This window comes from Sceloporus undulatus, chromosome 5 (assembly GCF_019175285.1).
Source record: "Sceloporus undulatus isolate JIND9_A2432 ecotype Alabama chromosome 5, SceUnd_v1.1, whole genome shotgun sequence".
Lineage (NCBI taxonomy): Eukaryota > Metazoa > Chordata > Lepidosauria > Squamata > Phrynosomatidae > Sceloporus > Sceloporus undulatus.
In genome coordinates, this window is record NC_056526.1 from 99,008,318 (window position 1) to 99,034,761 (window position 26,444).

At 37.9% G+C, this 26,444-nt stretch overlaps 1 protein-coding gene across 1 annotated transcript; it reads left to right on the plus strand.

Moving 5' to 3' along the window:
• The first annotated feature begins 105 nt into the window (after window positions 1–105).
• On the plus strand, window positions 106–26,444 carry NOP14 (NOP14 nucleolar protein). The gene is made up of 18 exons (XM_042469391.1): window positions 106–369; window positions 3,506–3,640; window positions 6,059–6,200; window positions 6,928–7,070; window positions 7,724–7,861; window positions 9,166–9,288; window positions 10,356–10,487; window positions 12,155–12,416; window positions 13,635–13,765; window positions 13,904–13,989; window positions 16,210–16,345; window positions 17,190–17,291; window positions 17,929–18,082; window positions 20,453–20,612; window positions 23,089–23,236; window positions 23,854–23,969; window positions 25,165–25,320; window positions 26,169–26,444. Exons 1-18 carry the CDS (start codon window positions 169–171, stop codon window positions 26,260–26,262), a joined length of 2,559 nt encoding a protein of 852 aa, XP_042325325.1. The 5' UTR covers window positions 106–168; the 3' UTR covers window positions 26,263–26,444.

Sequence of the window (26,444 nt, forward strand, 5' to 3'; positions counted from 1 at the left end):
TAAGGAACACAGTCTGGGGACCACTGAGATATCGCGAGAACAGGAGAGCGGAGAGGGAGCTTCGCGACGGTCGGTAAGCGAGACTTCCGGCGGAAGTTGTTCAGTGAAGACTTCCTGTTCCGGTTGAGGGAAGAGTGTGGCTGCCTCTGCTGTGGGCGAAGTGCTGTCATGGCTGAGGCGAAGCGGAAGAGGCCCCTGGCCCCCTTCCGCAGGGCTCCTGGCCCCTCGGCCGCCGCGGCCTCCTCTTCCTCGCTGCCGAGCAACCCCTTTGAGGTGAAGACCAACCGGCAGAAGTTCCACATCCTGGGCAGGAAGACCAGGCATGATGTCGGGCGCCCTGGGGCTACGCGCTCCAGGGCCCACAAGAAGGTGAGCTCCTTCCACGCCAGTCAGCTCAAGGAGTAGCAGCCATAATAGCGCCAATAATGGCAATAATAATAATAATAATAACGTCTACATTTAAGTATATATATATATACACACGTATATCATATTACATATATATGTATGTTATATGATATAGGGATATATATATAATTTTAAATATTTTATATATCTATATGTTATATATATATAATTTTATATATTATATGTACATATGTATATTATATATCTATTTGTATAATATATAATATAATATTATATATATATATATATATATATATATAATATCATGGAGTTGGAAGAGACCACAAGAGCCATCCAGTCCAACCCCCAGCCATGCAGGAAATCTAAACCAAAGCATACCCAACAGATCTATATATATATATATATATATATTCCATATATATATAGAGAGAGAGAGAGTGTGTGTGTGTGTGTGTGTAATATATCTATTATCTTTATAATATTTAATATAAAATTATCTGTTTATACATATGTATATGTATGCGTATTATATTTACATTATATAAAATATAATTACATAAATAAATGTTTTATTTATATCCTGCCCAATCACCAGGAACCAGGGCTGGCTACAACAGTAAAAGATAGATAAAAATACAGTGAAATTCAAAATTAATCCTTTTCTCGCCCCCCGTGTCTCAGTTTTAAAACAACAGTATTAAATAATCATGATTTAAAACATTAAAATCCAATTGGCTAAAAATTTGGGGGAAATTTCACAGACATAAAGGGACCCAATTATCAATGAAATATAGGTTCGTATTCAGGGAGAGGGAGCTAGGTTGGTATATTATGTAATATAATAATAACATCAGCAACAATTATTTCTTATCCGTTTCTCTCCATGGCCGAAGCAGGGAACAACAACAAACAAACAAACAATGAACGACTTCGGTTAAAATAGCTTAGTTAAAACATGTAACAGGGAGTTCCCAACTTTGGTCCCCCAGGGGTTGGTTCTTGGACTTCAACTCCCAGAAGCCCCTAGCCTGGTGGGAATGCTGGGACCTGAAGTCCAAAGCGGATGGAGGAGCAAAGCTTGGGAAACACTGGTTTAAAAGGACAAATCAGGCATACAGATTCCTAAAAACATCGACATTTAAAACTCATCCCTTAAAATTTATCATTGGAAAAACATCTGGATAAGCCTTCTGGAAGACACCGGTTGAGACTATCGGACTTTGGCCACAGAATGAGAAGGCACAGATCACTAGAAACGACCATAATGCTAGGAAGATAGAGGGTAGAAGAAAGAGAGGAAGACCACAAACCAGATGGATAGACTCGATCAAGGGGGGTTATTGGCAGGGCTTGCAGGATCTGGGCAGGGATTCTTGGACGTGTCTCATCCATAGGGTCACCATGAGTCAGAACCAACTCAAGAGCAGCTAACAACAACAGTTGTTTTCTGGGGCTGAGAGGGTGTGACTTACCCATAGTCACCCAGTGGATTTCCATGGCCGAATCGAGCCCCAATCTCCAACAACCAAACCACTACCCACGCTGGCTCTCATAGTGCTTAGCCCTGGCACTAAAATAGAATCAGGGTGCTATAACTGCTTAGCACACATCTGGCCTTTTGAACATTGACTGAGTTCCTTGCTTCCTAAAAGGATCTAGAGGTTGTTTGTTCTTTATTTGCACAGACCCTTTGGTCATGGAGGAGCACATTCCACTTTCCTTAGTGAGTCTCACACACATATCCACTCCACTGCCGTTTAAAAAGAATAGTACCCACATAGCAGCTGAGATAGGTAGCAAAATGTGTAATCTTCTCTTTATAGGGGCCCTGCACAGCAGAATAACAAAAACAGTATAATTCCTCACTTATCTATCTTGATAGATATGGTGTCCAGGTTATAAGAACTACCAAAAATGACAGACCTGTTCTATGTTTGTGGCAAAGAACATACGGGTTTCTACCTACAGTTTGCAGCCTTCACAGTTTGCACTAAGTGATGCCACGGTTCACATTTGTCATGTGAACTAAAAAAAAAGAAACAAACCCAAAAACACCAGAATAGTTTTGATGTAATACATACTCTTCTTTGTGATTTAAAAACAAACTGCACTTTTGACAAGTTTGTTCTTGATCTTGGAAGAACGCAGTTAATCTCTTAAAACAATCTTATTTATTTAAGTGCAGCATTTGCTCCTTACTCTCCAGTTAGAAAGGCTTTAGCATATCAGCAAAATCAGATAAGATAGTTCCTGTTCTCAGGTTTCCAGCAAAAAAAAAAAAGTTGTTAAAAGAAGAAGAAAAACCTCAAGCATTAGTCCTAAGAATGGTGGAATGGAATAGGTTGATAGAATGACCACTGTCATGCCTCCAGAGCATCATTGATGCTCTTGAGACATATATCTAGTTGAAATTATATTAGGCTTTCTATGTATCAGTTTAGGAGGGGAAATAGAGATCTACAGCTTTAAGAAAGACAAGAATTGTGGGAAATCCCAGGGTCTTATTCTGTCTCCCTCTAGTTAGTTTCTGTTGTGTAGTAAGATTTCAGCCAAGTCAGACCTGGAGAGAGTATTTTCCTTTGACAAAGATAAATCCACAGAAGAAGAAAGATAAAGTCCACAGAAGAGGAAAGGTAAAACCCACCAAGAAGAGAGAGCAAGATATTCAAGAAGGACTATTGAGAAAAAGGAGATCATTTTCATGTTTTTGTGTTTATAACCAGTAAAGCTTTTGAAAACTTAGGAAATCTGTGGACAAGTCTTTTGTTCTGGCTGTGTTCCTGGGAGCCAGAGGCCTTACTACACCCAAAGTCCATAGCATTGCTCTTGGGACAAAACAACCACTGACCCTCACATTCCAAGACCAGGTAATATCAGATAAAATAATTGCTTGTCCCTAACTTGAAAGAGTGTTAAAAGAGTATATTATGAGCATAACTGACTCCTTTTTAAAAGTGCTATGAGAAGACAAAAACATAAGACAAATATTTTAAAAAATGAAAATCCAGAATATGTAAGGACATTGCTTTGGAGTTAATGCCACATGGACTGTGACATGTTACCTTATTACTTGTTGTCCTGTTTGAGTAGGATTATGTTCTCCCTTAACCAGGTTTTCTTATGTTTCCCTTATCAGCGTACTCAGACATTGCTGAAAGAATACAAGGAAAAAGAAAAATCAAATGTATTTAAAGATAAACGTTTTGGTGAATATAACAACAAAATAAGTCCAGAGGAAAAAATGATGACGCGGTTTGCTTTGGAACAACAGGTAAAGTGTAAAAAATAGTTTAAGACGATGAAATCAATTTTGACCTCAAAAATCTGGTTTTGATTATTGCAGAAGAACAGCACATTGTTGAGTATTTCATGTGTTGTTGTTTGTTTTAGCAGCAAATATGTTCTTGACATTTTCTGCCACAGATATCAGAATAACTAACTGGTTTTATACTATAATGCTTAATATATAGCTTATTTTAGTATGTTGCTATAGTATGTTTTTGAAGATTTTTGATCAACATGTCCTATCTGACAAATGGTAAAAGTAACAATTAATTTATGTGAATGTAGGCAAAGGCTGAAGGAGCTACAAAGTAAGAACTTAGTGACTGAAATGGAGGAGGAAACTATGTGTTATATTTGAGAAATTTAAGAATGAAATCATAAACTTACAAAAAAAAACCCTTCAAGTTTAAGTTTATTTATATCCTGCCTTTCCCTTTTGAGGATCTAGGTCAGGGGTAGGCAACCTTTTTGAGCCAGGGGCCGGGTTGCTGTCCCTCAGACAACTGGGGGGCCAAAGCCAAAAAATAAATAATTAAATAATTTTTTAAAAAATGTAAATAAATAAACCGGGACAAATGTAGGACAACATTTTCAAATGGTGCACACTTTTTTTAAAAAAGTGGAGGACACGCAAAAAAAATTGCTGATTTTTTAAAAAATGTTAACATAAACGCATGTTTCTGAGGTGTCTATAGACAATTGCCCCCTTGCCCCTGCGCGCAAGAGGCCAAAGGCCCTGGCAGCAATCAGCGGCAGGACCAGGCTGGGGCCGGTCCCAAGGCCTCACCGGGCCGCATCTGGCCCGCGGGCCGCAGGTTGCCTACCCCTGATCTAGGTGGATAACAGCAGCCCAATATAATAATTCAAAAACAGTGTTGACATAATCCCAATCCCCTAACCCTCCCTCCTTCTGCTAAAATACAAGTAAAACATCACATTATAATAACAATAACAGTATGATATATTACACCTAGTTGCATAAGAAATGCAAATAAAGTTAGGAGCACAGGAAAATATTTACCGGAGTGATCGTTGGGAGAGGCAATGGGTAGGTGAGTAATTCAGAATCTCATTTTGGAGATTAGTTTGGGAAGGCCTTCCAGAAGAGATCTGTCTTTATCACCTTTTTAAAGGCCTCTAGAGATGTAATTTGACAGATCTCCTCCAGCAGTCATTCCATATTTTCGGAGTGGTGACTGAAAAGGTCCTCTGGGAAGTCACCATGAACCTGGTTTTCTTTGGCTGTAGTAGGTTCTTCCCAGAGGACCTGAGTGTGCGGGAAGGATTGTATGGGAGGAGGTGTTCCCTAAAGTAGTCTGGACCCAGGCCATGTGGGGCTTTATAGGTAATAACCAACACCTTGTACTGAGCCCGGAAGCTAATAGGCAGCCAATGTAGAGATTTTAGGATGAGTGTAATCGGGTCGTATTTAGATTTACTTATGACCACTCTGGCTGCCATATATTGAATTAATTGCAGCTTCCGAACGTGGCACAAGGGTTGCCCCGTGTAGAGCGTGTTACAGAAGTCAAGATGAGAGGTCACCAGTCAATGTACAACCGTTTCTAGGTCCGCTTGTTCCAGGTAGAGTCACAGCTGGCGTATCAGCCGAAGCTGATAACAGGCACTCATGGTCGTCACGTCAATCTGAGATGTCAGCTGAAGCAATGAATCCAGAAGTACCCCCAAGCTGCGAACGCAGTCCTTTAGGGGAACTGTGAACCCGTCCAGGACTGGTGGGCATATCTCCATACCCGGTTCGGGTTTACCTATAGCGAATACCTCCGTTTTGTTTGGATTCAGCTTAAGTCTGTTTTCTCTCATCCAATCCATTACTGACCTCAGACAGTCATTCAGAGGAGAAGTGCCTTCCTTGGTCACTGAAGCAGTCCAAGACATAGAGAAGCAAATTTAGGTGTCATCAGCATACTGATAACACCCCGCCCCATGTCTCCAGATGATTTGTCCCAGCAGATTCATGTAAATGTTAAACAACATGGGAGACAGTATGGCGTTCTGAGGGACACCAGATACTAGGTCTCTTTTAGAAGAGCAAGTTCTCCCAGCATCACCATCTGGAACATTCCCAAGAGGTAGGAACAGAGCCACTGCAATGCAGAGCCCCCAATTCCCAATTCCCTCAGGTGTTCCAGAAGGATACCATGGTCGATGGTATCCAGTTATAAAATAGGTTGCCTGATCCAAGGATATTTTTATTGAGTGTTTTAAAACTTTTTCTCATATAGACAGTTGTCAGTTGTTGTCTCCCCTCACCCACTGCTGTGATTGCAAATATATCGGTCTAATTTAAAGAAGTAGCAAATTTTCTGATACGCTAAGAATAGATAGGAACTACTAAGATTCTAACCAAGATCACATAACAGTATTTGTTATTTTGTTACAGAAAAATTATGAAAAGAAACATATATATAATCTAAATGAAGAGGAAGACTTGACTCATTATGGTCACTCTTTAGCAAACATTGAAAAGTTTGATGATATTATTGATAGTGACAGTGATACTGAAGAAAGAGGCATACTTTCAGGTAAGATGAATAAAAAATGTATTGTACATGTACCATGTGCACCACATACCTGTGGTGTAGCAAATCCCCCTCCATGGCTGTTTTTGTTGGAAGGGTAGAATTTTTATACCCAGTAATTACAGAACTCAGTAGTGTAACCAAAATTTGACAGACTGATCTCATTTTACTTATGATGTGTTATGATTGCTTTGCAAGATGAAATTGTGGCAGCTTCTACACTGCAGAAATAATGCAGTTTGACAGCACTTTAACTTCCATGGCTCAGTGCTGTGGAATCCTGGGATTTCTAATTTATTGTGATACCAGAGCTTTCTGACAGAGAAGGCTAAATATCTCACAAGCATACAAATCCCAGAATTCCATAGCATTGAGCTATGACAGTTAAAGTGGTGTCAAACTATTATTTCTGCAATGCAGGTGTGTTTTATGTAATATTGTGTTTGAATCTGGTCTATTATTTTCTTGAACTCTTGACCTTAATTGCGGTAAGTTCTTGTTTGCCATCCCTGAAGATTTCATGTGAAACCTCAGTCTTTCCTAGGACATTGTGGCTGTAATCTCCTATATACAGTACTTAGGTGAGAATATGTCCCATTGAATGCTGTATTGCTTACTTCAGAGTAAGCATGTGCAAGATTACTCCACTGAATATATATAATTTTTGCCAAATGTGTATTCTCAGTTTTATAGGCTTCCTTAATTAATGGTTCCATTCATTCATTTATAGCGGAACTAACAGCAGCTCACTTTGGAGGTGGTGGACTTCTTCGCAAGAAAACACTTGCAGGGCAGCAAGATGAAGAGAACAGACAGGCTAAGTCTCGGAAGGAGCTGATTGAAGAACTAATAGCAAAATCCAAGCAAGAGAAGGTAGACTTTGGATTTCCTATAATATAGTTGAATTCACTTGAAATTAAATACATGTATACATAGTCTTATTTTCTCATGATCAGGGAATGCTCATCAGATTGTAATTTTCTATTCAACATTTTGCATATTCCAAGTAATTTAAGGTATTTTTAAGACTTAGTGCTGGGACAGATGGACATATGCACTTTCATCACTTAAAACTTTGAAGCACAAAAAATGACCTAGATGCCTGAATTCCTAACAAAATATTTTTAAACCAAGTCTGTTTAGACTGGGGGGAGGGGGGATTTTGGACTTCTAGGTGTTTTTGGCCTGTGACTACTATGGCTCCCATAATCTTTCATTGTTGACTTTGCTAGCTGGGACCAATAGGAGCTGTAGGCCAAAACAAATCTGGAGTTCCACTCTTGCCAGCCCCTTATTTAGACATTAGCTGCTTATGATGTATACCAAAACCAATCAAGATGCACATGTCTGTGCAAACCAAACTCAAGTGTTTACATTAAAAAAAAATTCCAGTGTTCAATTCATTTCTATTTCTTGGTGTTTGTAATTTCACGTGCTATTCTTATGCCAGAGAGGAACTTGTAGTTAGAAATCCATTGTATGATTACTCAACTGTCACATTTTGATCTCCCTCTCCCTCTGTTTAGAGAGAGCGACAAACTCAGAGGGAAAATACACAAGAACTTACAGAAAAACTGAACAGTGATTGGAAAGACATTCAAAGCTTCCTTTTCCACAGAACATCCAAGTCAGAATTGGAAAATCATGTAGAGGAGAAGCAGAAGGTATGTCTTTCATTAACAAACATGTTGTCATATGTTTCCTTATCCCAATTAATATCTAAGATATTTTTTTTATTTATCTGTGATTGATGAAGACCCCTGTATGAAGATACAGGAAACCCTGAAAACCTGCAAATTCTTATAATACTAACTTAACTATTTTTCCTACTTATTTCTATTATTGGTTGTGAATACATCTAGGCCTAGATGCTCTAGGGGATGGGATGGGATGGGTTTTACTGTGCCACACTCCCAGTCTCTAACTTGGTGAAATAACCATCATCACCTAGCTGAAATTTCTACTTCCAGAGTTTACTTTGTAATGTCCACAATGTCTATTGTGTAACAGAGCTCCTGGGAAAGTATTTCAGTACTGCATTATTGACAGTCGGTGCTTTCAATATTTCATCATTGACAAACTTTGCAAATGGTGGATTTATTACACTATACTGTGAGAACAATTTAGGCTTGCATAGACCAAAAGTCACATCCGAATGTTTTTTCCTTTTTAATGCCAATGGACATGGAAAATCCCCAACTCTGCAAATTTTAATTTTGTCAAAATTGGATTTAACTGAAATTTGTATGTCCCTGAAAACAAGTTGCCAGGTTTGGGGGGGGGTGATAGTGGCACAACTTCTGTTCTGAAGTAATATTTATATAATAATAATGGTGGTGGTGGTGGTAGGGGTAGGGCTTCCACTTAGACATTCCCACAGCATGACCACTATAGCACAACATTGGAATTAAAGTATCATGACATAATATCATATCTTCCAGTTGAAACGATTCATATTCAATTCCTCTACATCACAGTTGGATCATACATATCATACACATGATACATAACATGGTCCCCCATCACAATAATCATGGCAGGTGCTCATTTTCAACATGTTTTTAACAGTGAATAATAACAATAACAAGATCTGTGAAGTTTATGTTTGTGTGCTAATCTGCCTTTGTAATTGCGTAAATTACTGCTATACTGTATTTTAAATTTAAAGGTTTTGAAGACAAACTATTTCCCAGAAAAATCACGGTACATTTTTAAACTCAAAAGATTGGAGTAAATGGATAGTTCTATGGTATGAGAGTAAATATATATTATGTGATGAGGGAGCACAAGGACCATAGGCACTGATCCTTGTTGTGAAAACAGAAGACTTTAGGTATTACTATTTTCATCAGTGACATGTTGAAGATATAATCCACTGAGAAGACTGAATGTGCTTTTGGTTTGAATCCATCACGTGTAAATCAGTCATAGAATTCAACATGTGTTTTCTCTTTGTTTTTCTTTTCAGCCTGATGAATATGATATGATAGTTAGAGAGCTTGGATTTGAGATGAAGGTGCAACCCTCTAGTAGGTTGAAAACTGAAGAAGAGTTGGCAAAAGAGGAGAAGGAGAAACTCCTAAAATTGGAGGTATATTTTTATACTGCACTGAAGTAACCTTTAATGGCTGTAATTTAGGGTTCTCTGTAGCATTTCAGCTCTGTAATATAAAAACAAATTTGTTAATTTCATAGGCTTGTCATCATGGTATAGTGGATACATAATGTATTTCATTGTTCCCCGACAGGGCAAGTACCTGGAGGGCTATTTCCCTTGCTCATGCTACTCTCTGCTGCTATTCTCATGCCTTTCATGTTGTTGCACCAGACCAAGGAATGTTAGATGTTACTTGTTCTACATGAGAAGTACTACACATATTTAACTCAGAGTAAGACCATTTGAAGTTGGGAGGATTTTCTTCTGAATAGATGTTGAATTGCCATGTAAAAGTACATGATCTTAAATGGGTGACACCTTCAACCCTCCCTCTATTACAGGCAGCTTGAGCTTCCTTTCTGATTATTATATCTCTGTTTTAACTGTCAGCCATAAATTATTGGCCAGATTTCTGGTGGTGTTTTGGAGTGTGCATAATGTTCTAAAAACAGCTGTACTCGCTCTCTTTCTGTCTTCACCTCTCTGACTGCCATGGGAAGAAAGAAGCCCACTCCTATATGCCTTTAACCAACCAAACTCTACAGAGATATCTGTATGGTTGGGTGGGGGGATGGAAACATTTGAATTCTTGTCCAAGCTCCTTGGAAGAACAGGTGATATAAATGTATAGACAAGTAATAAATAAGCGTTCAGTTTAATTACAGTCGGCCCTCCTTATTGGCAGCTTTAGGATTAGAGTATCTGTGGATGTCTTTGCCCCCTTATTGTTACTGGCACAACTGTGCACGCGGCCACACTAGTGTTTTCCTATTCTGGTGGGTGGGATCCGGAACAGAACCCATGTAGATACAGAGGGCATGCTGTATATAAATCTTAGTGTCTTTGACGCATATGCTGCACTGATAAATATGACTGCCCATAATTTCTTCCTGCAGGATCTGGTGAATAATACTAATAGAGCAGGAATTTTTTATACTTCCTTTGATAGTCAGACAGGTGTTTGTATGTTGCATTGTACTGATTATATTTTTGTATTCTAGGCTGACAGGTTACGTCGAATGCGTGGAGAAGATGAGCCAGTGATAAGGAAGAATACCAAGTATTTATCAGCTGATGATTTGGCAGATGGGTTCCTTCTGGATAAGGATGATAGACATTTTCTTTCTTACAAAGTATTTACCTGTCTTTTTTTACAGTAGATTTTCAGGAAATCTCATAAAGATTCAGGGGCAAACAGAGAGCTTTCCAAACACATAGTTTCTGAGTACCTAATAGAGTAGTGGTCAGCTAGCCAGCTGTATTGTTCTGAACTAGCTGGATTTCTTGGCATCTCTTTGAAGCTTCCTGTCTCTGCCCCTCCCCTTCCCAATTTCTTAAATTAAAATTAGAGGGGACAGATCTCAAGTTTAAATCCCATAACAGCTAAATCTGCCCGAGAGGAAGACTTGTTCAGCTTTAATCTTGACAGTCTTGCATTGCTCATCTCTTTGACCTGGCTCTATGTTCTTGTTTATTCAAGACCAAAACTAAGGACCAGTCAGACTGTGAAAGATGGGAATAGTGAGACTGGTAATGCCAAGAAAATGTTAAAATACTATTTATTCTACAGTAGTTGCATTTCTGAACAGTCAAATAAGTGAGCTACCATCAATATGTTGTCACTTCAGCTGCTCCTAGTGTCTGTATTCCAGTCTGCTTCAGAATTTTAAGGACCATTTCTTTGACATTAATGTTTTTATGTCAGCATTTAGATCCTGGACACCTGCAGCTGCCCTATTGTATCCAGATGTTCTTTTCCCAGCATGCTCAATTCTTAACATTTTGCTAAGGAGAGGATGTTTCAACCCTTTCTGCATTATAATTGCAATCTAACATACTGCTAACAAATTAGCACTAATGTGTCAAACCAGACACATTAATTTAATGTATCAACTAGCCTTGTCATCTGTGCTTTTACCAGATATTACAAACGTGGTGTCTCAGTGAGGACATTTTTTTCATAACATGCATGCTAAAGGATCAGATATAGTACGTTCTGCTATAACATAAGTTTTTACAATGACCCAGAGAAAGCTGCGGGGATGTGTGGACTGCCCTTCCATCGCCTCTTTGCTGCTGCTTTGCCTGCCCACCCACCCAAATTTGAAAAGATCCAGAGCTGGCCAAGCGGGATAATAATAAAGGAGAACTACGTACAATATGCAGTTAGAGGGTAGGGAGGGTAGGGCAATGCTCTGCAATGGCGGAATCCTCATCTTCCACAACCCTTCATCTCCCTTTTTTGGAGAGAGGCCTTGACTGGTGGTAGGGCAAGGCGGATGATGAGTGACTGCCCATTGGTTGTCCACACACACATATCCCAAGCTGCTACCAAGTGTTTTCCAATGATGCCCATGCCACTGTTTATTGTACATTTTACAATAGTTACATGATTTCTGTTTAGCTTAACTAAACGGGGGGGGGGGGGGGGGGGAAGTAGGTTCATCATAGTCAAGTACAGAGTTTTTCTAGCAGACTAAGGCCTGTTACAGACTGCCCAAATAAAGCTGCTTCAGGTCTCTTTGGAGATATGCTATTTAAATGATGCATGCATCCTAAGAATCCGGAAGCTGCACTAAAGCTGCCCTCCAGTGCTTAGGAATGGAGTGTGGCTTTGGCGCGACCTCCGGACTCTTAGGACCCATGCATCATTTAAATAGCATACCTCCAAAGAGACCCAAATCAGCTTTATTTTGGCAATTTTTAACAGGCCTATGTCTCTGGTAAAGATATATTAATAAGGAAGTTCTTCATTTCACTATAGATTCCTCTGATTAATATATAACCACCTGTTCAATAGGATGGCAAGCTGAATATTGAAGATAAGAAAAAGGAAAAAGAGAGAGAAGATGATGACAGTGAGAAAGGAGAAAGTGAAGAAGAATCTGACACTGAATCTGAAGCTGTTGACATTGATCCAGATTCAGAAGCTGATGTGGAGGAAGCCAGTGTAAATGAAGCACAGAAAAGCCAAATTAAAAATAAAAAAAGTAAATTGCAAACTAAGAAACAAAATGTTGTCAGGGAAGCTGCCAAACTGGAATTGCCGTATTTGTTTGACGGTAAGGGGAAAAACCCTTTATTCAAATTGCATTAAATGTATTCTGTAGAGAAACAGTTGACTAATACAGTTTGCCCTTGGAACCTGCGGGGATCTGTTCCCCCCCCCCCCCCCCCGCACGAGTTCCAAAACTCGTGCATATTCAAGCCCCATAGGGGCTTAAATGGGGTGTGTGCATGGAGGGCACGTGCCACAGGCATGCACCCCATTGATGCTAATGGCGGTCACCCCTCTGCAGATTTTGAAGTCCGTGGACTTGGAGGGACGACTGTATTTGATTGGTAGAATATCGTTTTAGATGTGTGTTTTTAAAAGAGCTCTAAATAATATAATGTTGGAATTTTGTGGCTGAGGACCTAAGGAAAGAAAGATGACTCACAACAATAACTTGGTTTTTAAAATAATATATAAAAATGCCATTTAATATGAAATATCATCTTACATAATCAGTGAAACAAAACAATTTTTTTTAGTAAACAGTAGGAGCCTAATACTCTAGTATTACTCTACAGTGGTGATCTGTAGACTGGTACCAGTTCACAAGCTATCCACTGCCAACCCATAGTAATTTTTACAAGGGGAAAAAAGCCAGTGGGCATAAATATGGTACTATTCCCTGGCATATAACAAAAAAGTGCCAGTCTTCCAGATCGGATGCTCTTTCAGTTTGTTATTTTGTTGATCTTTGCTCTGTTTTTTATTACATTGCTTTATTTTGGTGCTATCTCTATATTAGCATGAAATAAATTTTAGGATGTACTTTAAATTTAGGTCCAGTCTCCCCCAAACTTGTCTCTGAACTATAATATATTGTTTACAAATATTAATAGAAGAAGGGAAGGATATTTCTTCCATTCTGCCAGTTTTCTGATTATAAGATGGTACTATGTCATCTGTGCATTTTTAGATTATACAGATGATATTTAAACAATGAGCAAATATTAGATATTTAATTTTAATTTTATTAATATTAAATGTACAAATAACTTTTTGTATTAGATTGGCACAGTAATCTTTTCAGTAGGAGTTTACAGCTGTACTGTTCACTTAAAAATATAGAGTCTGTTGTAATACTGGGTATGTGTTGCTCTTCATTAGTCACTTATAGCTACTTGTTTTGCTTTTGTAATCACCATAACATGATTTTCCTCTTGTCTTATAATGTGTTAAGTTGCCATCTGTTTTTGTTTGTTTATTTGATTGTTTGTTTTTACCGTAGCTCCGGAATCTTACGACCAACTTAAGGCTTTATTGTCAGAAAAACCAATAGAAGAACAGCTGCTCGTAATAGAAAGAATTCAGAAATCAAATCATCCAAGCCTTGCAGTGGGAAACAAAGCAAAGCTAGAAGTATGTTTGTTTTTTGTTTTTGTTTTATATTATTCAAAGAGTAATCTGGAAATGATATTTTCTGTTGGTTAAATGAAGCAAAGTATTGTATGTTGCATTCAATGGTTCATTTGATTACCTTAAAATTATATTTCTTAGAAACTGTTTGAATTCCTTCTGGAGTATGTTGGGGAACTGGCATCTAAGGAGCCACCAGAGCTGAAAACAATTGACAGACTGGTCCGGTAAGTAAAGTACACTTATATTTCATATTTCAGCTAATAAAGGAGAACTAGCTACAATATGCAGATGTATTTTATTGTACTCATCTTGCCAGTGGTGGCAGGTCAGCTGAAAGTGGATGGTCCAAGAATTTGGGCAACTTTTTAATATATATATTAAATATTATATATATATATAATCTTTATTAAAGTTTTATATGCATTTTTTCCAGAAAGAAAGAAATAAAACAAATCCATCTAACGACTCAATATTATTATAATACAGATCATCAAATAAGCTTAACAAAAATAGTTTTCAGTAATCTATATAACAGTGTACCTTGAGAAGTACTTTTAACAGTTCAATTAGAGTCACTGCTCTTTATGCTTCCAAGAAATTCTTCCATTTTTGTTTGCATTGTTGCGATGTTCTACCGTTTGCTATCATAGATAAATTATCCATTAATACAAGTTCGTGTACTTTTATTTCCCATTCTTTAACTGAGGGAGCTTTAGATTTCTTCCAATGCTTCGCATAAACTAAGCGGGCAGCCGTTATCATATAAATTAATTTGCTAGAATCATCCTGATTTAACTTCAGTTTATCCGTATCAATTATATTCAAAAAAAACAGTTTGGGAGATAAGGGTACACACTTTTGCATATATCTTACAATATTCTTATGTACTGTATACTTTTCCAAAAAGTTTTTACAACTTTGCACTGCCACCACATATGAAATAACGAATCTGGGGCTTTCTTGCACTTCCAACACTTAATTTTATTAGATTTCTTAATTTTTGCTAATTGAATAGGTGTTATATAGCATCTAAAGAACATTTTAAAGTAATTCTCCTTTAAGTTGTTACATTTTGAAAACTTATGAGTATTCAGCCATGATCTTTCCCAGCGTTCCATAGAGATAGTACTCCCAATGTTTTGCATCCACTTTATCATATTATTTTTCACCACTTCACTTTCCATCTCAATTCCCAGTAAAATCTTGTAAAGTTTAGAAATCATATGTTTTTCCCCTCCTTTCAATATTTTATCTAAGGTACTCGGTTCGCATTCGAGTCCATATTTCTCTACAGTGGTGCCTCGGGTTACGAAAGTAATTCGTTCCGCGGCCGCTTTCGTAACCCGAAAAGCCTTCGTAAGCCGAATTGCCATAGGCGCTAATGGGGAAAAGCTGCAATTCCGTGCGAAAAAGCCGAAAAAAGCACCAAAAGTTTTTTCGTAACCCGAAAAAACATTCGTAACCCGAAACAATAATTCCCTATGGGATTTTTTCGTATCCCGAAAATTTCGTAACCTGGGTATTTCGTATCCCGAGGTACCACTGTATATCTTTTTTGAACTCTTCTGAAATCTGCTTATAGCTGAACCAATGAATTTCTATCCCCTCCTTCTGCAAATCCTCTCTTGATTTAATTCTTACACCATCTGTAGTTTTAATCACTATATCTTCATAACGTAACCATTGCTGTCTTTTTAAATTTTGTTGTTTATGAAGGGCTTCTTGTGTGGAGTGCCACCTGGGAAGGTTTGCATAAAGATATTTTTTATAAATGTTCCATACTTTGAAAAGCAGTTTTCTAATAAAGTGTTCATTAAATTCTTCAAGAATTTGGGCAAATTTTGAGAGCTTGGAGACAATATTTGCCTTTTCCTAGATCTTTGCCAACCTAAATATTTAATCACCCCAAATGGCAGATCATAATCCCCAGAGGCCTCTTGAACTACAGTTTGCCCTGTATATATTTCCCACATCCTTTCCTGATTCTAAGAAGCTATGCTAAGGCTAGAAAAAGCTGGGTGGGTGAGAGCTAGAAAGCAGGTTATACACTCTAGAGGCTTCTAGGGTTTGCTGTTTTGCATTATAAAAAAGTGGAGGATCTAGAAGGTTTCACTGCAGGCCCTGAGTTGGGCCTTGGTTCATGATACTGAGTTACGTCCAACATTAAATTCTGGTGTGTAAGTTTTATCTCTTTGAACTACATAGTTTTTTTTAAAACAAAGCCTCTGTTAAATGTGACATTTTGCAAGCCAGTTCAGACTGAACTATAATAATTTTTAGGACTTCTTTTCTGAACTAGATATCAGTTTTAAGTCCCAAAGCCCCCAATTTTATGCTGTGATCTTACTCTTGACTAGTTAATATTATCTTTAATGAAGAAGAATACCATGTTTACATTTGTAATGTAAAGTAATATGAGACTGACATGACCCTCTTATTAACAGGCCCTTGTATAACCTTTGCCAGATGTTCCCTCAAGCTGCAAGTAATCATGTCAAGTTTGTTCTTCAAGATGCTATTCATGACTTGGAAAAAATCCAAGAAGTTAAAGGTCATGCAGCATTTCCAGGATTAAATGTGGTACATTTTATTTAATTTATTTATTGTGCTTACTTATTTCAACATCTCTGTAAGCAGCTTACAGTTTTTACAAGCAAAATACATTTCCTCTAATAAAGAATTCAGGTGACTGCGTGAATGTGAAGGAAAAGGTAACTTTTGAGCAGTATGCAGACTGTGAAGTTGAAGGCTTTCATGGCCGGCATCAATAGTTTTTTGTGAGTTTTTCAGGCTGTGTGGCCATGTTCTAGAAGAGTTTCTTCTAGAAAATGTCCACATAGCCCGAAAAACCCACAAAAAGTATGCAGACTCTCTGTCAAAAACCTATGAGCACCACCAAGTCTCTAAAAACGACTGACACATGAATGTCTCCATTGAAAATCCAACCAAAAGGCTGAAGGTAGGGGCATAGTGATGGATGATGGGGGTAAAGAAAGAATTTAGCTATCCTGTTATTATAATATCCTACAGCATGCAGTGTGAAGGACAAGTGTGGGAGAGTACATCTGGATTTGCAAAAATAAAGTTGAAGGCTTCCATGGCTGGCATCCATAGTTTTTTGTGGGTTTTTCAGGCTATGTGGCCATGTTCTAGCAGAGTTTCTTTCTGACGTTTCGCCAGCATCTGTGGCTGGCATCTTCAGAGAATCTGAAGAGGTGAGAGCGGACTGTAGTTACATCATTTGAAAAGGTATTGTACTGTAGGATCAAGACAGAATAATTTCCATAGTGTGAGGATAATGTCAAACTGGATAGTAGCATCTGTCTTAACAAGATCACTAAGCTATTGGTTAAGTGTATACCATGTTAAGCAGATCACTGTAGTTTGTGTTCCTATAGCTGACACTGAATTTTTATCTTTTCAGTTCATGTATTTGAAAATTATTGCAGTACTTTTTCCAACCTCTGATTTCTGGCACCCAGTGGTAACACCATCATTAGTATATATGAGCCAGCTACTTACAAAGGTATGTTAGCAATATTTTTCAAAATTTCACACTTGTAAAACTTCCATAAGCTAGCTAAAATGTGCATGCTAAAATTGTAATTAGTATGGTAATAGATATCAACTGGAAGAAGAAAATCTGCTTCACTGTATCATTTGTATACAAATACAAGGTTGTGGAAGTCTTATAAAACTTTTCACTTGGAGTAGTCTATTTTTAAGGATTGTGGGTATAAAGAGTGATGTGTAGAAAATCTGAAGGATGGAAATAAAAGATCTGTGAAGAGTCAGTACTATATAACATAAAATACATAGAAAATAAGATCTGAGTTAATCTATAGATGCTAACACAATGTAGGTAGGACAAATCAGTCTGCTTGTTTAATAAAGGAGCATATGGTATTTTCTATTATATTGCATTTTTCCTGTGAATCTCCTTGAGTGAAATGTGCTCCTGTGAGCCTATTCGTTTTTTAAACAAATTAATAAAATTAAGGTAAGGCAAGAAAAGTAATATTTTAATCATATTTAGACTGAAGAAACATATTTAAAACAACATGAATTCTTTGCAGATGCTGAACGTCCAGTGCTTATTGAGATATATTAACTATAATCTAAGGTTGGTTTTTCAGTAATTTGTAATTATATGTGTGTTTCAGTGCCCAGTGAAAACATTGCAAGATGTTATCAAAGGATTGTTTGTTTGCTGTCTCTTCTTGGAATATGTATCCTTGTCTCAAAGATTTGTTCCAGAACTTATAAATTTTCTTTCGGGAATTCTTCATATGGCTGTACCCAACAGAAAAGTACAAGGTAAGAATTCTAGACCTGATGTGCACAAAGGTGCCATTCTTCCACATTTCCCATGACTCTCTCTGAAAGTTTATGAATCAATGTTCAGCACTTTTTTAGCTAATCTTCTGGATTGTCTGTCTCATTGAGCAGTGTGGTTTGCATGAAAATACTTCATATATCCACTGTTTCTCTTATTTATTTAGATTATTTATACTCTGTTCTTCAGCCACAAAGGCTCTCACAGTGGCTTACATTTTACTGTTCCCTCTCCTCAGGCTCACAATCTAAAAAGTCCAGCAGATACAGTATTTACAATGAAGAAGACTTATTTGAAGAGTATCCAAATGTCAGTTGGTACAAAATACAGCAGCTAGGTTGCCATGGGTGCACAGAAATTAAAATCATAGTGGTTTGATACTGAAATGCCTGCATGGATTGCCAGTTGCCTTCTCAGCCCAAATCAGTGTGTTGGTTTTAACCTTTAAAGCCCTATTTATTTGCGATATTTGTACCCTGCCCTTCAGCCCTAATGGCTCTCAGACCAGTTTACAATTATTATTATTTTTAATTAGGCGGTTCCCTGCCCTCAGACTTACAATCTAAAAATACACGACACAAAAGGAATAGGGAATGGTGGTGTGGAAGAGGATCAGGTCCAGCAGTTCTTCTCTCCTTGTGAGGCCTGGACTGAGGCAGATGGACTGGAGGGAGGGCACCTTGGGTCTACATATCTGAGGGACTGCTTGTCTTCAGGAGAAGTTCTTGATGGGGACATGGAAGAGGGTTTTCTCTTGTGTTTCTCCCATACTGTAGAATGAATACCTTCTGGAGTTAGGATCTATTTCCACTGCCATTTCTTTTAGCAAGGATGTGAAAACAAAAAAATTCTAACATTACACTGTTAATCTGGAATTTATAAACTGCTGGCAAAGTTTTGATAGCTCAAAAATGGCAAAGTTGCCATTCTTGAATCATAAAACCCCTCCACCAAATATCAGCTACATAATTAATTGAGATTGTCTTGCAAACTGGCAAAATACCTAAATGCATGGCTTGAAAAGCTTTTTTCTTTCCTCTGATGCAGATAAATATAGTTATTTATAGCATTTTTAGTCTCAACTAATTTTATTTCGGCTAATAAAGATAACGCTGACATCACTACAAACAAAAAATAATCAAACCATCAATGTTAACACAATAATCAATGATAGTCTAAACCTCTTATGAACAAACTCCCTCGGAGTGTAGAGGAGTCTCCTTCCTTAGAGGTCTTTAAACAGAGGCTGGATGGCCATCTGTTGGGGATGCTTTGATTTAGATTTCCTGCATGACAGGGGGTTGGACTGGATGGCCCTTGCAGTCTCTTCTAACTCTATGATTCTATGATTCTTATAATAATCAGAACAACATAAAATACCAAATTGTAAATATATGTTTTCAGCCTAAGAGAAAAGCAGTGGCAAACATCCTCTGAATAAGTATGGCCAGAAGGGTCACTATAACTCAGAGTCACCTTGAAAGTACAGAACATGTATGTAGCCTTATTACACTTTTTTGAACCTGCTCTAATTAGTCTATATCCTTAAAATGGCATGGCCAGAACTGAACACAGCACTTCAGATGAGGCCTGCCTGGCACAGAATGTAGTGAAACTATGACTTCCCTTGACTTGGAAATGCAGGCTATAATATTATTTGCCTTCTTTGCTGCAGCATCACATTACTGGGTCATGCTCCAACTTATGATAATCAATAATCTCAAGATCCTTTTCACATGTACTGTGGACCCTTGGTATCTATTGGGGTTTGGTTCCAGGACCCTCTCACAGATTCCAAAATCCATGGATACTCAAGTCCCATTATATACATTCGCATAGTAAAATGGTGCCCCTTATATAAAATGGGAAAACCAAGGTTTGCTTTTTGGAATTTCAAAAAATATTTTCAAGCTGTAGATAGTTGAATCTGTGGATGCAGAATCAGTGGATACGACTGTACTACTGCTAAGCCAGGTGTTCTCTATCCTATGCTTGTATGTTTGTTTTTTGTGCCCTACATGTAGAATTTGCATTTTTATTTGTTGAATTTCATTCTATTAGGTTAGTCCAATTTTCTAGTCCAGTTGAATTCTGTTGTGTTAGCTATCCCTCCTGAGCTGAAAATCTGGTAATGATTCCTCCACCCCTTCATATTCTAAATCAGTGATAAAATCTTGGAGAGTGTTGGCCCAAGGACAGAAATCTACAGAATCAGAAAATAATCAGAAAATCTAAATTATCTGATAAACATTCATCTTCATTATCTATCTTCAGAACCTGTAAATAGACTTAAATAGCTTAAAATGTTAAATGACAATTAAAACTAATATTTTGTACTTTTTTTCTTCCAGGTTATACTTTGATATATCCTTTTGGGTCATTAAAAAAACAGTTGAACCTGCTTGTGGTCACTGAAAAAGCAGACATAGAGACATGGCAAAAACAGAGTTTTCCACTTCATATGATAACTAGGTTAAAAGAAAAAAGCAACATGGAATTGAATCATCTTCGGTATGTGGAGGGATGTATTTTTATATGATAAACCAATTTAATTTATTGAGTTCTAGACTATTGTGCTGTGTGCTTTGGACATATTAGAAGGTATTTTCTATTCTGTAGGAGGTGCTAGAAAAGATATCCAGTAGGATAAATTCCCTTTTAACCACCTAAGAAAGCGGGGAGGATATGATGCAGATTCTTAAAATACATTATTTTTCAGCTACACTCCCAATTCATTCCTTGTCTCACTTTGCCAACATCTGTTACTTATAAGTTCAAAACTTTCTCCTGTTACTTCTCTAAAATCTCAAACTTTTCTTCTTCTCTTATGTAACAGTTTGCTGCAGCTTAGAGTTAAGTGTCTGTCTGTATATATTCATATTGTGTATTCTTCTTATCTCTCTTCTCTCCTGGCAAGTGCTTTGCTTTGTCAACGTGCACCCAAAAGCAGGCCATATTGAATTGGTTGTCTGGCTCCCAGAGCTTGCTAGCAGTACACAATTCAAAAAAGACATTGAGAAACTGGAGCATGTTCAAAGAAGGGCGACTAAAATGGTGAAGGGTCTGGAAACCATGTCATATGAGGAAAGACTTAGGGAGCTGGGGGTGTTAAGCCTGGAGAAGAGAAGGTTAAGAGGTGATATGATAGCCCTGTTTAAATATTTGAAGGGATGTCATATTGAGGAGGGAACAAGCTTGTTTTCTGCTGCTCCAGAGAACAGGACCTGGAACAATGGATGCGAGCTACAGGAAAAGAGATTCCACCTCAACATTAGGAGGAACTTCCTGACAGTAAGGGCTGTTTGACAGTGGAACAAACTCCCTCAGAGTGTGGTGGAGTCTCCTTCCTTGGAGGTCTTTAAACAGAGGCTGGATGGCCATCTATCAGGGATGCTTTGATTGAGAGTTCCTGCATGGCAGAGGTTGGACTGGATGGCCCTTGAGGTCTCTTCCAACTCTACGATTCTATGATTCTATGTGAACTTCCACATTTTTCCATAATGCAGTCTACTGCAAAAGAAGTAGCATGGGATAGTCGATGCTTTACTCACAAGCTCACAACAGCAGTGACTGTCCTGGCCCCAAGCAAATAACATAAAAGACTCATCAGTTTCCAGAACTCTGCTTTGTAGCCAGTGCTACAGCTCCAGAGAGATCTGAGAGTATATTCCATCAAAAACAGGTTTATAGGCCTGCAATGGAAAGTAGCAGGTCCAAGAAGAGTGCTGTATCCATCAGTTCTCAATTTCATACCAAATATCTTGGGACATCTTAGAGGCTAGGCCAGCCTTCTTCCTCTAAGCAAATTCAGGACCAATTTTCCATCCTAGGACCTCCCAGGAACTGGTTGGATTGCCCAAAACACCAAAAAGAAAAAAAGTGTCTTGATGTTCACTTTGTTTTAGAAAGAAGTACTTTTTGCTTTTGAGCAGACATTAAGAGTTCTGCAGCCTAACTATAAAAGGTCAGTTGTCTTCTCTGAAAGCTAATCTCATCCATTTTTCTCAGGGAAGGGGAGTTCTGAGGATGGTTGGGGCACAGAAACAATCTGGGGAATACATGGCAGCCACAGGGCCACACTTTCCACTCCAAACACTAGTTGTTTCTCTACTGGTATATAGGACCAGTGGTCCTCAATAGCATTGTAGGAGGCCAATTCAATAATATACTTGTGTACACAAAGTATTGTCAGAGTCTCTTGCAAGTGATATGGCTAAAGGACTTTTAGCAGTAGAAGAATTCATCCACTCGCATTCTGCATTGCTAAGAAAGCTGACTAGATTAAAATGTAAAGCTCATGGACTATTGTATAATTTACCAGTTGACAAGTAAATATCCCTGCAAATGTGTTTCTACACAAAAAGGAACACTTTCCTATGAGTTCAAACAACTGTAGTCATACAATCATAGAGTTGGAAGAGACCGTGGGTCATGTTGCTGGTAACCTAAAAACAGAGCTACAACTGACTTCTTAAAGACATCTGTCTTCATCCCCAGTGTTGTATGTGGCAAACCTCACAGTTTGTATGACAACTTACTAAGTAAAAGACCTCACTGGCATGAATCTCATTGTATAACCTTGCTCCTGTCTAACTTTAAGCCTTGTACAACTCATAGAAGGTTGTGGAGTAGAAGGTTGTGGGGAATAAATTGAAGAATGAGGAATGTATGCTATTCTGTAGCATTGTAGGAGGAATAATATTTTTAAAAAGTGGTCAGAATGGTGTGATAAATTGATTAATTTGCACTTTGTACCTCTGTCTATTCCTCTGAGCATTTCAGTGCTGAAGATGGAGGAAAGCTTCTTTCTTTGTACCCTCAACAGAACTGAGTCCCAAACACTGTCCAATCTAAGCTAATTTTTCATTCATAAACTTTCTTCCTTCAGTATTACTGTGGCTTTTTTCATGATTTAATGATGTATATGTTTGTGATGGTTCATCATACTTTTGTAGGTGACATAATTATATTGAGAAATGTTTTATAGGTTATCATGCATAGCCCTGTGCCTGGATTTGATAAAGAGGTGTGTAGCTCTGTATGGATCGCTTCCATCTTTCCATGAAATAGTGCAGCCCATCAAAATGCTACTTAATACAGATATGCCAGTGATGCAGTACCCTAAACTACTGAAGGTAAAGATTTTATACTTCCTCATTTAGATTGTTTGCAGAAAGTATGTTTTGCAGTTACCACTCCACAAAAATATCTGTGATAACTTCACACATGGTACAATAAGTCTAATTTCATGTTCATCTCAAACTTTATTAGCATTTATTAGCTTCCAAGAAGCATGCCAGAAGAGTATGAAGGCAGTACTTCCTCCTCAAATCCATTGGGGATTTAGAAACATGGTGTATCTGAATATCCAAACTTGGCTTAGGGAGAAACGCTTCCAAGGTGATGGGAGAAGCGCTTCACGCTTTCAAACACTGCCTCCTCCTGGCCCTTTTGAAGACGTTCCTGGCTCCTTTCAGGAACATTTCAGCCAGGTCTGAAAATCGTCTATATGTCTACCAGTTAAGAGCAACTGTTGCACAGACCAGTATTATTTGGGTTCCTTTCCTATCCTCCACTAAGGATGCTGATTTAATGACATTTAAACTTTTAAATGTTCCAAGAAAAACAAAGCACTGAAGTCTGGATATAATTTAGCTAAAGCACACTGTTTCTCCTATGTTCTACCCATAGCTTTATTTTATTGTTTATAATTCAAATGCCTTCTGAAATTGGAATCTCTCCATATTTTCAGGAATTGTGTGATGATGTTCTGAAGCAGTTGAAAGTCAAAGGACAGTATTATCCATTAGTATGTGAAAAGAAAAAGCCAGTTCCTTTAAAGCTGTTTACACCAAAATTAGTGAAAGTGTGAGTATCTCTTGTTCTGGTTGATTCAAGATCCTATGTTCATTTTGCTTATATGCCTAGATAAACTGTGGTGCATTGCTAACTGCCTGTTTATACATTTAAGTGGGATTGGCAGTTATTTTGTTTATGTATTGCTGTGTTGGCTACTCCACAGAGGTAATGAAAAGGGAAAGTGGATAAAACATATCTGATTTGCAGCAGGGTTGCACTGCATCACTATGAATAGGGGACAACATGTCTATTGATAATTATTTGATATACTGGAACCATACATCCTGAGGTATTTATGGCCCGGTCCAGACAGGCGCAATAGAACACTCTCATCACGTGCGAGGGGCGGCGCTTCTAGACACCCCTTGCACATGATGAGGGCGTCAAAATGGCGGCACCCTGTACAGATGGACAGCGTCATCATTACGTGATGGATGCCTGGCATCCGTCATGTTGCAGCGCCATTATGACATCGTGAATGCACCATTGGCACACTGAAACGTCATAATCGCACCGCAAGAAGAACTCGCTTTTTGCGGGTTCTTTTTGGTCCGCGGGGAAGTCCCGCTGTCTGGAAGCTCCAGCTTCCCCGCAAACCAAAGCTAGGTGCCGGGGGACTGTCCTTTTTTCATAATATCTTTGTTTTAAAGTTGCCTCTGTGCTGTTAGGAATCATACTACAAAATTTAAATGCATTACATGCCACAATATTATTTCTCTTTTAGAAAAAGCAGTGTCTGTTTCCATCGAGTCATACAGTTGTGTGACCTGTAATTGGGATAAGGTCCCAACCACCAATTAGATATATGAAAATTTCCTGTTAGGAAGTTCTAAAGAGAAAATTCTAAATGAATCAAAACAGATTTGTAAAATGTGTAGGTGAAATACTATGCTGCTTTTGAGGCATTTTCCTTCAGATCCTGTAGAAATGTGGCCCAGCAGAGTCCAGGAGAAGGTCAACATGGTTCCGAGACCATCAGATGTTGCCTCTACACCTACCATAATTGTTGATATCTACACAGTGTTTGAAGTAGTTTCCTAAGTTTTACAAATATTTCAGTTACCAGCTTGGATCTACAGCTACCTCACTTATATAAGATTATCCCCAACATATGAAATATTTTAAAAGTTCTGCTGCAAAAAAGGGTGTTCCCACTAAGTAAAGCAGAGATGTGTGTTTGAGATTATATACTTTATCATTTCAGCCTGGAATTTGGAAGAAAACAAGAAAGCAATAAAAAAGAGCAGGAAAGAAGACGTCTAATTCATAAGCACAAACGTGAACTTAAAGGAGCTGTTCGTGAGATCCGCAAAGATAACCAGTTCCTTGCTAGAATGCAGCTTGCAGAAATTGTAGAAAGGTAACTCATGATTGTGTTATGTTCCATTTGATTCATATTTAATAAGTATTGCCCTTGAGAGTACTAAGATACACAGTCGTTTTTATCTACAGTCAAGCCCTTGGTTAGGCAGAATGAATATTCAGAGAGAGTGTAAGCAGGATTACCAATAAATATCTTGAAGCAGTTCACATAGTTTTATAAGTATAACCTTTCAGCTATCAAATGAGGATTATGAATGTATTTATAGTCTGTATATAGCATAGATTTCTCCAATCTAGTTCCCTCCAGATTGTTTGGGCTGCATCGCCCATGATTCCTCACCATTGACCATGTTGGTTTGAAACTAACAGGAGCTACATTCCAAAATATCTGGAGGACACCAGAAATGACTTGTATAACATTTGATCTGTAATGTTAAATAATTTCCAACAATTCTGTGAAACTTAAAGCTTTCTTTTACAATTAAAGGAGTTACAGAGGAGACTATCAAATTTAGAATAAGCATCTATAAATGAATTTTTTCATGAGTATTTCTCAAGATGTTTTCTTCCCAGCTTGTTTTTCACTGAAGCATAAATATGTTGGTATATGAGGTTCACCTACGTCCTCAAGCCATCAATTTCTTAACAGTAGTTAGACTTCAGCCTGTGTTGAACATAGTACAAGAACTTTTGTCTGTGAAGAACCAACTGCCAATATCAGTTTTGAAAAGAAAAACATTATGAGTTTGGTTCTCATAAAACTATGAAGCTGTAGGTGAAGAGTCAGGATTTCTTAAAACTTCCAGTTGAGCTTTCTTAAGGAATATATGTGGTGTTAGTATGGGCGTGTTATATTGAAATATTGGAGTATTTTTATTTTTTTAGGGATTCTGAAAGAAAAAGGAAAGTGAAACAACTCTTCAGTAGCCTTGCTCAGCAAGAAGGAGATTGGAAGGCAATGAAGAGAAAGAAGTTTTAAATATTCCCTCATATATTGTACAGAAGAAAACCAAATATATTTATATTTTTAGTGTAACTCAGAATATTTTGATAAAGTAACCTGGGGATAATGCTTTTCAGAAAACAAGAATAAACTGATTAAATGGGTATTCTTTTGTTTGAGGATAATCACAGTCTAAATAAAATGTTGAATTGAATTTA

Coding starts and splice junctions, on each gene's coding strand:
- NOP14 (XM_042469391.1), top strand. CDS start 169: ATGGCTGAGGCGAAGCGGAAGAGGCCCCTGGCCCCCTTCCGCAGGGCT. Junction 7,862..9,165: donor ATGTAGAGGAGAAGCAGAAG/GTATGTCTTTCA, acceptor TTTTCTTTTCAG/CCTGATGAATATGATATGAT. Junction 13,766..13,903: donor GAAACAAAGCAAAGCTAGAA/GTATGTTTGTTT, acceptor TATATTTCTTAG/AAACTGTTTGAATTCCTTCT.